At 42.5% G+C, this 14,350-nt stretch overlaps 1 protein-coding gene across 10 annotated transcripts in view; it reads left to right on the top strand.

Annotated features, from left to right (window-relative positions):
• The window catches only part of MCF2L2 (MCF.2 cell line derived transforming sequence-like 2), a 231,571-nt gene that overhangs the window by 165,104 nt on the left and 52,117 nt on the right, over window positions 1-14,350 (top strand). For all 10 annotated transcript variants that reach the window (XM_083503907.1, XM_083503906.1, XM_083503914.1 and 7 more), the window contains one exon: window positions 10,098-10,190. In XM_083503907.1, coding sequence (XP_083360033.1) covers window positions 10,098-10,190 — 93 coding nt within the window. The remainder of the gene's footprint in view (window positions 1-10,097; window positions 10,191-14,350) is intronic.

Below are 14,350 nucleotides of genomic sequence, written 5' to 3'. Positions count from 1 at the left end.
TGTCCCTGGGACAGGTGAGGCTGCTGATCCCTTATTTTCAAATCTGAAAGTTGGCAGCTATGCATACAACTGATAACATGGCAAATAAAACAGGCTGTGCATACATTTTCAGCAAATACTAGACATATCCCTGTTCATTAAAGACTCAGGGAATTAAAAGGTCGTAACTAACCTAAACATTGACAATGAAGGAACTAGATATGGGGAGAACAGACACCGTTTCCTGAAAAGGCTCTTTCCTCGGTCAACTGCCTGAGATCTTCAGATGAAGGGTGATATACAAATTTATTAAATAATAAAAATAAACAATAATAGCCATGACACAAGCGTAGTGCTGGGGGTACATTTTACAGAGTCCCAGAGATTCCAAGGGGCCCAGCTCAGGATTCAATCATATTACTATGAGGAAAGAAACTGAGTCTACATTGTTGACCGTGCTTGACTATATTTACGGAAACTTATTTCCACGTAATCTGCTTTACAGATCTTGTTATATTTGCTGGAGTCAACCAGGAGTATTAGAGCAGAACAAGCAATGTTCTTTACATTGCTTGTCCCAAGCTGAAGACTCAGAGAATATGCCTGGGCGGTTTGAGATATACAGATTTGTGCTTTTCCTATGTGACATCATCTCTCAATACCGCCAGCTCCAGCGTTCTTTGTGCAGAGCCAGGAGAGTCAGTCGAAGTGAGGGATAGGGCATCATAACAACCCAGGCAGCTTGTAGGATCTGCAGAACCCAAATATAAATCAGTAGATGTCTGTTTCAGAAACAAGCCAACGCTTCTTCAGAGAATTTTCCATGTGATATCTTGCACCTGAGAAAGAAAGAAAAAACCTACTTCTCCAAAAGGAAATGAGCTATCTTCACTGGTGTTATTTATACATAAATAAACCCTGCGACTAACATACAAGGAAGTGTGCATAGCTCTATGGAGCAAGGATATTTTTTCCGTCGTGTGTGCCTGCAAGAGAAATTAACATCAGGGAGATAATTCATGATTTTGCTAGAAAGAGCACCAGAAAAGCAAAGCTTTAAAGTTGATTATTTATCAAATATTTGTACCTGCATTGGTCCAATAGCACTAAAAAAATAAAAAATAAAAAATGACAGGGCCATGCCTTTATTAGGACCAACTAAAAAGGTTGCAAAATAAATAGCAATCTTTGCAGGGGCTTCTCTAAGCTGCTCCATAAGCAATAAGTGCCTTTGTGTTTCAGTCTAAAAAGCAGTTTGAAGGGAATTAGCACATTGATTTTATTCAATTGTATTTATCCGAGGGGACGTGGGTGGCACTGTTGTGTAAACCACTGAGCCTAGGACTTGCCAATCAGAAGGTCGGCGGTTCGAATCCCTGTGACAGGGTGAGCTCCCATTGCTCAGTCCCAGCTCCTGCCAACCTAGCAGTTCGAAAGCACGTCAAAGTGCAAGTAGATAAATAGGTACCGCTCCAGTGGGAAGGTAAACAGTGTTTCCGTGCGCTGCTCTGGTTTCGCCAGAAGTGGCTTAGTCACGCTGGCCACATGACCCGGAAAAAGTGTCTGCGGACAAACGTCGGCTCCCTCAGCCAGTAAAGTGAGATGAGTGCCGCAACCGCAGAGTCGTTCGTGACTGGACTTGACTGTCAGGGGTCCTTTACCTTTACCATTTATCCAAGGAATGCATGCATTGCCTTCTGCTAATTTATTTATCTAGTTATTAAAAGTTGCACCCCACCCTTTCTCCAGGTAATCTCAAGGGTGCCAGTAGTAGATATGAAAAGGATCTTGGGGTCTTAATGGGCCACTACTTAATATGAGTCCACTGTGTGATAAAGCAGTAGAAAGAAAGAAAGAAAGAAAGAAAGAAAGAAAGAAAGAAAGAAAGAAAGAAAGAAAGAAAGAAAGAAAGAAAGAAAAGAAGCTCAAGCTATTCTAGGCTGCATCAACAGAAGTATAATGTCCAGGGAAGTAATAGTAACTTTATTCTGCCTTGGTCAGACCACACCAGGAAGGAGTACTATGTCCAGTTCTGGGCAGCACAATTTAAGAAGCATATGGACAAGCTGAAATGTGTGCAGAGAAGGGTGACCAGGAAGATCAAGGGTCTGGAAACCAAGCCTGATGAGGAACGGTCGAAGGAGCTGGGTATGTTTAGCCTGGAAAAGAGGAGACAGGGAGAAAATTTGATATGGAAGATGGAGCAAGCTTGTTTTCTCCTGCTCCGTAGGGTAGGACTCGAAGCAATGGCTTCAGTTTAGAAGAAAGGAGATTCCGGCAAAACGTAAGGAAGAACTTTCTGACAGGAAGAGCCGTGTGACAGTGGAATAGTCTCCCTCGGGTGACTCTCCTTCCTTGGAGGTTTTTAAGCAGAGGTTGGATGGCTATCTGTCATGGATGCTTTAGTTGAGATTCATTGATTGCAGGGGGTTGGACTAGATGACCCTCAAGGTCCCTTCTATGATTCTATCTGCAGAGGAACCAAACCCTCAGAAAAAACAAATCTAGCTGGAGACTTGCGAGCATCAGAATCACAGACATGATCTGGTTCGCGTTGCCTTTTGTGTTTGTGGAGCTCCTTGGTTTTATTTTCCTCGTTGCTTTGGTTACTTTTGTGGTCTGTCAGGCATGGAAGAGAACACGATGAGTTATTTAGATTCCCGAAACAAATTTACTGTTAATTTTGCATTAAACCAGACCATTAATTTTGATGCGCTGTGTATTTAAAAGTCCCGTGCCCATCGAGCAGAAACTGTGCAGCTATTTTTCTCCATGGAGAGGAAAGAAAAATTAGGGTGTTGGGTTTGGGGGCTTTTTGTTTTTTTTGTTTTTAAAAAGCCGTTAACGTGGTCCCTCATAAATTGGGCAAGGCTATAAATCTTGCAGAGGCAATGAGAATTGCTCATTTGTGAAATCCTTGCAGCTCCTGTGAGGAATAGCCTTTTTTTGTTTCTGACCATCTTCTCTGAAGCATTAAAGCATTCCTGTTTTACTGGTGACGCTGAGGCACGGAGGCACGGTCTGCGCCAACCTTCGGCCACAATTCAAGCTTTGTTTCCAGGGAGTGAAGAGGGGCCCGGTGCTCATCCCAAAACGTAATTCTCTTGGATTCTCGTGCTCTCCCTGACACAGCACAAAAAATCCAAGCTGAGGGAGACATGTCCGCTCTTGAAAGATTCTTCTTTTCTTGAGGCAGTAGCTGGAAGAAAAGAGGAGGCTGGGTTCTGTTTATATGGTTTGGTGCTGCTTCTAACCAAGGCGGCCTTCTGTCTACTTTGGCACAGATAGTTCCCCATCTGTGGCTCTCAACGACAAACTTGATTTCAGACAGAAAATGAGCACCTCATTTTATCCTGAAGCATTCCCAGGGCTTTCTAGGTGTTCTTAAAGTCGGGCCGTACCTTGGTGTGATTCCGCCCTTTGCTGTGATGCAAAGTTTAAATATCCATCCTTTTGGTAGTATTATCGGACGAGCGCTTTTTAGCCATTTTGTCCTTTTTTTTACTTACTTTTTCATGCAGTTTGGTTTTTAACTGCCTTGTATTTTATGGTTCTGTAAGGACTCAACTACATTAGGCAAGAAACAGCTTTTTGAATGTGTTGTAAACATGCAATGCCGGGTGGCGCCAGAGAGCAAAAAAAAATTCTAAGCTATTTTCCATAGCATTTTTTTCTTTTGTTATAACAATTTAATTTCTGAATTATTTATAGGTTTTTTCCCCCTCTGTGTGTAGATCCACCCTAAGTCACTTGGAGAGATTCTTTGTGTAAAGATTTTTAAATCAAATTTTTAAAATTCGAACTAAACTAAAAGAGAATTTAAAAGACAGTATATCCAACAGAAAAAACTATAGAAAAGAATACATTAATAAAAATCCTCATATGATTCTCATAAAACACAAAATTATAAATATGTCTATGTAGCACTCAGGCACCATTTTATCTTAATCTTCACACAAATGATGTTGTTGTTGATGATGATGATAGAATGATAGAATTATTATTTCATAGTGGCCGTTGGAGTAGGACCCCTCTCCCATGTTCCAGCAGCCTGTGGCTAAAGTACTTCTATTTCTGCTTAACAGTCATGTCTTCCCCACAACGAATCCTGGGAACTGTAGCTTGTTAAGGGTGCTTAGAGTTGTTAAGAGACCCCTATTTCCTGCACATAGATGTGATTTTCAGAGTTCCCAAGGAACAAGGATCGACTGTTAAACCCCTCTGGGTTTTGTTCTCTGTGAGGGGAATAGGGGTTTCCTAACAACTCTATACAGTGGTACCTCGGGTTACAGACACGTCAGGCTACAGACGCTTCAGGTTACAGACTCTGCTAACCTAGAAATAGTACCTTGGGTTAAAAACTTTGCTTCAGGATGAGAACAGAAATCGTGCTCCGGCGGCGCGGCAGCAGCAGGAGGCCCCATTAGCTAAAGTGGTGCTTCAAGTTAAGAACAGTTTCAGGTTGTAGCAGGCACCCCCCCACCCCAATCATTCTGTTTGCACAAACTTCACACACACTCACACTCACACACTACATACGTCCCATTTCTGTTATAAATTCATAGAAAATCAACCATACATTGGATTTGCACTGTTCCATTTTATTTTACTCCATGTGACAAGGACTATCAAAGGGGGGTGGCTTGCTTTCTGGTCAGCCATAATCCCTTCACCATCCCAGCACATCCACAGGAGCCCTGCCCAGTTGCTATGTCAACCCTGATAATCCCAGACAGAAGACAATCAAAATCACAAAGAACAGTGGATTCACCACAGACTGAAACAAAGGACAATGATCAGATCTTCCCTCTGGGGGCAGGAAACTGCAAACTCCCCATTGTCACCTGGAAAGTACTCATGGGGAGGGGGAAAGGAGGAACCAGCTGGGTGACAGGACACTCAGGTTACCACCACAACTCCTCCCTCAACCCCTCCTTTGTGTAATGTATGCATGATGTCAACCCTTTCTGTAACGTATGCATGATGTCAACCCCTCCTTTCTGAAATGTATGCATGATGTTTCTGGGGGTGGGCTTGAGCTAGAGGAGGGGAATTTCAAAAGTTTTATAAGGTCTTGCAGCCCATTGTTCTGGGTCTTTCCTCTCTCTTGCAAGGGAAGGGAATACCCTGTTGCAACAGTTCAATAAAGGCCAAGCCTACAGGCTGCTGTTTTGCTCCAAGTTATCCTGGTTGGTGTCTTTACTTTTTGTCCAAGGGAGCCCTCAGATTTTTCCGTTAACAGATGGCGACCATGCTCAGGGACACTTGGTTCTCCTGCAGAGGTGAGGAGGGAGATAGAGGGGATCAGGCGCCACTGGGCAACCTTAGCCCAGAGATCCTTCTTCCTCTCCCTGCCTCCTCTTTGCGGGCGGTAATCAATCGTCACCAAAAGCTCAACCAGGGGAGCAAAGGCGAGGTCAAGCCGGCTAAGGGAAAAGGATCCCGGGATCTGCGGGGGGACATCTTCGAACGTGAGTATGGTTTGAAGTAAATACATTGGGAGGGGGGTGGAAAAGTAATGTCCCCACAACAGCCAGACTTTCCTTCTTTCATTTCCGACGTTCCCTCTCGGGGTCGGCCAGGAACGTTTTAGCTCTATTCTTTTCTCCCCCGATTCTCCCCCTCGGAGGGTGGCCAGGGAAATCGCGGAACTTTTCTGTCTGACGTTATCTCTCGGAGTCGTCTAGAAACGTCAAAACCTTTCCCCTTCTCTCCCCACAAATTCTTGCGTGGTGCTTGGCCGGGGAAATTGTGGTACCTTTTGCTGTTTTCCGACGTCCCCCCCCGGGGTCGTCCAGGAACGTCTTAATCTCTCTATCCCTTTTCTCCCCCGTTTTCCGTCTTGGAATTGAGTCCGGGAAAGCGTGGCTCTTTTACTGTTTTTCTCTGACATCCCTCTCTCGGAGTCGTCCAGAGGAGTCTTTCAAGTATTCTCTTACTCTCCACCTACCCTAACTATGCAAATGAAGCTTCCCCTCCTGCCTGGTGACCTTTGTTAGGGATGACCTGGGTATGTGAGAACGCAAGGTCGTTTGCTCCCCTTTCAAAACTTTGTTTTCTCGGACCCCCAATCTGGCACTGCACAGCGCAGGCGTCCAGTAGGGAGCCCAAACTTAGTCTCAAAGGCTAGGCAAGAGGCTGTTGTGGAGGGTAGAAGGGGCGGTTCACGAAGTGGGGCCCCACAGTAGGATTAGTCTTGTGAAGCAGCGCTGAGGAAAAGGAATTTTAGTTTTGTGGCTGGAGTTTTCTCGGGCAAGGAGTCCCGTGGCTGGAGTTTTCTCGGGCAAGGAGTCCCGTGGCTGGAGTTTTCTCTTTTTTTTTATAAAATTTTTTATTGCGTTTCTTTTCATAGGTTCACAAGTTAATTTACATAGCAACATGCAAGAAACATTTATATATATATATATATATAAAGAAAAATAAGAAGAAAAGAAAAAATTGAATATGTTACACATCATCTTTCATAGATTTACTTTCTTTTGGACCTCCCCACATCTTCCCAACATTGCATTCATTGTTCTAACCTGATCAGCAATTTGTTACCTTGTTTCACCACTTATTATATCTTTGAATTTATTATGTTACCAATTTCAAAAGTTTGTAGTTTACTTTTACTACCTTCACAATAAACATAATATATTGTTTCAAATTTGTTTCCTTTTCTTTTTAATCTGAACTTACTTTATCATTTGCTTAAATAGGTTGCGGAAGCGTGACGTTTCCTAATCGTGCACAATCTTAACATTCAAACAACTTATAATATTTTTGCAAATAATCCTTGAATTTTTTCCAGTCCTCCTCTATTGTTTCTTCGGTCAGATCTCGAATTCTGCCAGTCATTTCTGCCAGCTCCATGTAGTCCAGCAACTGTGTCTGCCAGTCCTCCAGTGTGGGTAAATCTGGTGTCTTCCAGTACTTTGCGATGAGGATCCTTGCTGCTGTTGTTGCATACATAAACAAAGTTCTGTCCTTCTTTGGCACCTTCCGGTCCACCATGCCCAGCAGAAAGGCCTCTGGTTTCTTAAGAAAGGTATATTTAAATACCTTTTTCAACTCATTGTATATCATTTCCCAGAAGGCCTTTACTTTCGGGCAGGTCCACCAGAGGTGAAAGAATGTCCCTTCTGCCTCCTTACATTTCCAACACTTATTGTCAGACAGGTGGTATATTTTAGCCAACTTGACTGGGGTCATGTACCACCGGTATACCATTTTCATAATGTTCTCTTTCAAGGCACTACATGCCGTGAATTTCATGCCGGTGTTCCATAACCTTTCCCAGTCCGCAGACATAATGTTATGTCCTACATCCTGTGCCCATTTTATCATAGCAGATTTAACTGTCTCATCCTGTGTATTCCATTTAAGCAGCAAGTTATACATTCTCGAAAGTACCTTAGTTTTGGGTTCTAATAACTCCGTCTCTAGTTTCGATTTCTCCACCTGGAAACCAACTTTTTTGTCCATTTTAAAAACCTCTTGAATTTGAGCATAATGTAACCAGTCTCGCACCTTATTTTTTAACTTGTCTTGGCTTTGGAGCTTCCAGTTGTCTCCAACTCTTTCAATTAATTCCCAATATTTTGGCCAGTAGGCCTCCATATTGGGCCTTTTTTTAGAAACCTTGGCTTCCACTGGTGATAACCACCTCGGGGTTTTACTTTCTAGTAAATCCTTATACTTCATCCATACAGCAAAGATTGATTTTCTGACAATATGGTTTTTGAACAATTTATGAACCTTTGCCTTGTCATACCACAAGTATGCATGCCAACCATAAACATTGTCGAGGTCTAGGACATCAGTGTTTTCCAACAAGAACCAATCCTTCAACCAGCAGAGGGCTGCAGCCTCATAATACAACCTTAAATCCGGCAGGGCAAACCCCCCTCTTTCTTTTGAATCAGTTAGTATTTTAAATTTTATTCGGGGCTTTTTGCCCTGCCAGACAAACTTAGATATATCCTTCTGCCATTTTCTGGAGTTTTCTCGGGCAAGGAGTCCCGTGGCTGAAGTTTTCTCGGGCAAGGAGTCCCGTGGCTGGAGTTTGAGTTCATGTATAAGATTTCTTGAAATGAGTTTGTAGCTTGTAGATATGTAGGAATTGTGTTAGTCAAGGGTACTTTGAGTACTGAAAGGACATTTTTTTCTGTCCCCCCTTTCTTTCCCATTGCCTTTCCTCCCTTGTGTGTGTGTTTCCACTCTTTCTGTCTTTAGCGTACTTCGTTAACGGGGGAAAAAAAGCCCAATAATAACATATGAGAGAATGGGAGCTCACTAAACACCCTAGCTGGACTCCTCCTGGCAACAAAGCTTCCATGAAGCCTTTTTGCCCCAGAGAGGATTCTAATATGCCCCCCAGCTTGTCATCTCCAATTAGAGAAAAAAATAGAAATAAAATAAAGGGGAAAAAATGGTCAAGTTTGTGTTGTTAAACTGTAGCCTAGAGCTGGAACATGAAACTGTAAACTTAATGGTGCACAGAAGGCAGTAGATATAATAACAGCCCATGTTCTTAAATGCACATAGTTTTAAATTGCAAGCTTGCTTCAAAAAATCTTAAATCTAAGGAAGCCATGTTGCGCCTTATCAATCTTAAAACAAAACAAAATGGAGAATGGAGTGTGCAAATGTTTGTTATTTGAGAGAGGCTCTAAAAGAGAGTTTCCCTCCCAAGTGGTGAAATCCTGTATACGTGCTACTTGTGTCCTGAAAGGGAAGGGGGATTACCCCACCTCTTTCTTCTAGTTTTAAGTGAGGAGGGTGATTCTAAGTCTGATGGTAAATGATGTTCTGTTGTAACTTTTGAGTTTGTGAGAAGGTGAAGTTAACCTAATGTTTCTGCTGCAAAAGCCTAGTTGAGCACAACTGCTCTCTCAAGCTAAAATGCAGTGTATGTATTTCATTAAGCGTATGCCTATAAAAGTATGGTGTTCATTCTAAGAAAAAAATATTTGAGTCCAGTTTTAACTTTGATTTGGTTGGACAGAAGAGTTATTGTAAGGCTCCTGATATCAGTCTCTATAAGACTTCATGGCCTCTTTTGTTAGAAAATGCCCCCCTCCCCCTTGTTTCACTCTGCCTCTTTCAGTTGTTTTCTCCCTTCTTACTTCTGTGCCAGGTAAATTTACTCCCGAGTAAGCTTCCTTTAAAGGAAACTGCAAAGAGGGGAGGGGGCAACACTTGTGTATTCCCTTTAAAAAAATCAAATCTAGGGCTGCTTTAACTGTGCTTTATAAGAGATCCTCTCCCTATCTTACGAAAACTGTTCACTTCTTCCTTAAATATCATTTCAAACTCACTCAAACTATCTCAAGATCTGCAAAAAGGGTTCTGTGTAAAGTTATGTACTTTTATTTTCCTCTTCCTTAGTACATGATATGAGCATAGATGTTTCCTTTCCCAGCTATAAATCTGTACTTAAATGTGTATGCCTCTTTGGTAGTACAAATCTTGCTGCGAAATCTTGCTGTGAACCCTATATTTTGGAGGGTTGGACTAGATGACCCCAGGGTCCCTTTCAACTCTCCCGAACGGACCTCCAGAACGAATAAAGTTCTTAACCTGAGGTACCACTGTAGCGCCAATGGCAAACTATAGTTCCCATTTTGGCTGAAGAAATGACTGCTATAGTGGCGCTTTAAATGTGTGCTGCAAATGCAGGCTGATTAAGAATTATTTTGGGTGAACATGCCGGGAACATCACCACAAACCTGTTTGGTGTAGTTTGGAAAGTGGCATCTAGGCTAGCCAAGATTTCCCTTCAAGCAGGCTCTGAAATTGTGATATGAATGTGGTTCAGATCTGAATTAAGGGGAACCCTGGTTAGCCTTAGCCGTGGTTAACACTGGACTTTATAAAGAGAGCTGAGGTCGGGGGAGAAGACATTATTCCGCTGGAGGGGCTGTGCAGAGGAAGCGTATATTCATCAGCCTGGTTTCCTATTTGTTAACCATGGTTAGAAGGCAGGCAGAATTATGACACACACCCATTCCTTGCAGATTTCATTTGAAATATGAAGTGGTATACAAATCACCTAATTTAATAAATAATTTGGGAAAGAAGATGTTCGGTTGCTTATTTTTTGTTGTTTAACATTTGCTTTCTTTTTGATTCAGAAAGAAGATCTCCAAATATACGAGAAATATTGTCAAAACAAGCCACGGTCAGAAGCTCTCTGGAGACAATGTGGAGACAGCCTCTTCTTTCAGGTAGGTATTATTATTATTATTTAAATTTACTAGATGCTGCTTCTTGTTGCAGGCAACTCAGAGAGGCTTACAAACAACCACCCACCCACCCACCCACCCACTAAAACCAAGAAGAAGAAAAATACATTAAAAGCACACACACAGGCAGTTAGATCCAGGCAGTGAAGCTCGCACAGGCTTCTCCTATTTCTGTATTCATTACGCTCATACTCTTGAACCAAGTGCTTATAAACCCTACAGAGGGAAAGAACTGCTGAGTGGGTTCATCTGTCCTTCCTAAGCTCACACCTTCCCTTTTCTCTTTTGGAGGCTGCTGCCAAACGGCATCTTTATTGATTTGTTTGCACAAAGTTTGCAAAGAGATTATATGACGTCTGCCGTTTATTGAGCATTTATTCTGATTTGTTTGCGAGCTTGCAGCAATAACTTGTTATCCCACACTTTTAAGTGCACTTTCCTGGTCGCAAAAAGGTCTCCCCTTTTCTTTTTGGAAAGCAAGTTTCTTGCACAAGAGTGCTGAATCTAACTTAATAACACACCCTAAATGTGCTGGTTTGGGTTAAATCCCACTTGCAAAATAGCCACAGTCTGGAAGAGGCCTGCGTGAAAGATTTCATCTCATCCTTGTTTGCTTCTTTGAACCTCTGTCCTTCCTACATAGGGGCATACTTTGTTCCACAAGGCTTCTTAGCTTTCAGAAGGAATGTATAGACCCCAAAGCGCACACACCTCAAAACACAATATTAGTCAGGGACTGTGCTGAAGAGGGCTGCAATGAGGAAGAATGATGGGAGCCTCCCCCTCCCCCTGCTCCTGAATCTTCCCAGGAGCAGGAGGACACTATAGATTTAGAACAGTGGTTTGCAGAGGGGCCTAGTTCCGAAGGCAGAAGCTGGGAAATACTGGATGGGGAACTGCTAGCAAAAGAAACACTAGAAGAGAGAGAGCTAATAATAATAATAATAATAATAATAATAATAATAATAATAATTAGTGATGTCTTTTAAAGATAGGATAGCTGCTTATTTCCTTCACATCTGAAGGGAGGGCATTCCACAGGGCGGGCGCCACTACCAAGAAGGCCCTCTGTCTGGTTCCCTGTAATGGAACTTCTAGCAATGAGGGAACTGTCAGGAGGCCCTTGGCGCTGGACCTCAGCATCCGGGCTGAACGATGGGGGTGGAGACGCTCCTTCAGGAATACAGGACCGAGGCCGTTTAGGGCTTTAAAGGTCAGCACCAACACTTTGAATTGTGCTCGGAAACGTACTGGGAGCCAATGCAGATATCTCAGGACCGGTGTTATGTGGTCCCGGCAGCCACTCCCAGTCACCAGTCTAGCTGCCGCATTCTGGATTAATTGCAGTTTCCGGGTCACCTTCAAAGGTAGCCCCACATAGAGCACATTGCAGTAGTCCAAGCGGAAGATAACTAGAGCATGAACCACTCTGGTTAACAGATTCACAGTCTCTGTACAGCATTCACCCCCCTTCTTCAAAGGCACAGAGAGCTCAGAAAGTGTTAGAAGAGAAAGCGCAGAGGGTACAAGCTCAGATTACAAGACCTAGAAGTGACGTAGTTTAATAGGGACGGAGGAGGGAGGGACCACCATTTCTAGGAGATGTGTTCTTTGTTCTCTCGCTGTGATTATTAAAGATTCTAAGTGGTAAGACGTTTCTTTCATTTGATCTTCTTGTCTACTGCCATGTGGGGGGGGGGGGGAAGAAGTCGATTCCTCAAAGCTTGACAGTATTCCTTTTTTCCTCTCCCCCACCCTATATTTTCCACATAGGAATGATTTCTTTTCTACGACCATATGTCCCAGAAGTCCCAGAGTTATAAAGCCAGATATAAAAGCTATAAACAAAGCCATGTTTATCTTAAATGTCCAATGGAGGTTTAAGGAAAGCCCAACTTCTAGACTCCGACCTCCCTCATCCCTTACAGGATAGGCACCCGCTTTTGGAAAAGTATTTAGCAGATGGTGACTGCCCTTTGAACTTTCGTAGATGGTGACCCAGAGGGTTGATCCTTAGATGGCGAAGACATTGTTCAAAAAGGATAGTGTTGTAAAGGCAGTCCTTTTGATATCTGGAGCTGTTATCACGTTCCTTAGATACAGAGATGTGGTACTTTTAGCTTGGGCTATTTATTCACTCTTAGTCAACCTTACATTGTCACTGGAATAAGCCTTCCAGATGATAGTGGTCGCCCAGTTCCTATCAGCCTTAGCCAATACAGCCAAAGGTTGTGCACAAAGAGAGTTATCCAGTTTTTTGGAGAAGGAAACAGAAAATCCACTTCAATTTTAGTGCAAGGATGGGGAGCCTTGCAGATTTTGCTAGAATACAGCTCTGCTCATTGGTGATGACCATTAGCCATGTTGGCTAGGACTCATGAGAGTTGGAGGCCACGGCGACTGGAAGGCCACAGGTTTTCCATCCCTGTTCTAGTGAATGATCTGAGGAGGACATCCATTTTTATTATGGCGCCACCTATCTCTATAGGGCCAAACTCTGTTGAAGCCTAAAATGAGAATACAGTGGTGCCTCGCAAGACGAAATTAATTCGTTCTGCGAATTTTTTCGTCTAGCGAATTTTTCGTCTTGCGAAGCACGGTTTCCCATAGGAATGCATTGAAAATCAATTAATGCGTTCCTATGGTCAAAAAAAGTCCAAACAAAGCCAAATTTGGTACAACAAGAGTTTATTAAGTGCTCTTTAAAGTCACACATACTGTAAAGAGCATTTCAAAATTCAAACCCAGAATTTTTTATAAAAAACAGCAGAGTGGCCCAATGGTCACAGAAAATCATAAAAATGCAGAAAAAAAACCACAAGCTTCCAGATTCTTGCAAACCCCTCCCCAACTGTTCCCCCAGCCACCCAGCACACAGAAATTCAAATCCAGAATTTTTTTTAAAAAAACAGCAGAGTGGCCCAATGGTCACAGAAAATCATAAAAATGCAGAAAAAAACACACAAGCTTCCAGATTCTTGCAAACCCCTTCCCAACACCAAGTCCTTGAATTCCAAACACCCCAACCCAAAATCCAACCCCCCCCAAAAAAAGTTTTAAAAGCTTAACTTACCAAATGGCTGCAAAAGAAGTTTTGGAAAAGCTTCAAAAATCACCAAAGTCTTTAAAAACCTCAAAAAAGGCTACTATGTACACTGCGTTCTATGAGTTGCTCCTCGAAGTCAAGTCGCAACTGTATTAACGGTGTTAAGAAAAAGGAAACAAACTTGCAAGACGTTTTTGTCTTGCGAAGCAAGCCCATAGGGAAATTCGTCTTGCGAAGCAGCTCAAAAACGGAAAACCCTTTCGTCTAGCGAGTTTTCTGTCTTGCGAGGCATTCGTCTTGCGGGGCACCGCTGTACGAACCCTTAGAAATAAGGGACATGATGTTTTCTGAACTGATCACGTTCTTTTCACAGGGTATCCACTAGCTCCTGATCTTTAAAATAGGCCATGGGCCTCTTCTCCATGTTCCCACAACCCTGATAATGGGTTCTGTGATAATGGATTCTGCGTCCCTGTGGAACGCCCTCCTGCCAGATGTCAAAGAAATTAACAACTATATGACATTTAGAAGACATCTGAAGGCAGCCCTGTTTAGGGAAGTTTTTAATGACTTATGTTTTAATGTATTTTTAATCTTTTGTTGGAAACCGCCCAGAGTGGCTGGGGAAACCCAGCCAGATGGGCTGGGTATAAATAATAAATTATTATTATTATTATATTCTCTCAGTGGGTTCTGCTGGAATCATGAAAAACAGCGTAAATGAATCAGAGATCTTAACTACCGTAATCTGGGATAAATGATGAGGAACTTTGGAATAAGCCATTCTTGCTGTTAACCATGAGACACTCTAAGCATCAGTCTTGGGACAGACAAGCATAGTCCTTACAGCCTGTAAAACAGGCATTTGGACACTGTTGCTAAAAGGGAATGATTGTCCTAATGGGCCCTTTAAGATATATTTACAAGATTCTAGTGTTGGCTAATGTAAATCTAGTTCCTAATTATGCTTCAAAGACACGGGGCATAATTTGAATTGTATTATTGCAAGCTGCATGAAACCTTATTTTGAAAGCTACCAAAGGACATCTGTGTTTGTGAACAGGAAAAGATGTTTACCTCATAAAAACAACAAGCT

This window comes from Podarcis liolepis, assembly GCF_965112155.1.
Source record: "Podarcis liolepis genome assembly, chromosome: 5".
NCBI classification, from domain to species: domain Eukaryota; kingdom Metazoa; phylum Chordata; class Lepidosauria; order Squamata; family Lacertidae; genus Podarcis; species Podarcis liolepis.
Note: the sequence above shows the minus strand (reverse complement) of the source record. Positions and strands in the feature narration are given on the sequence as shown.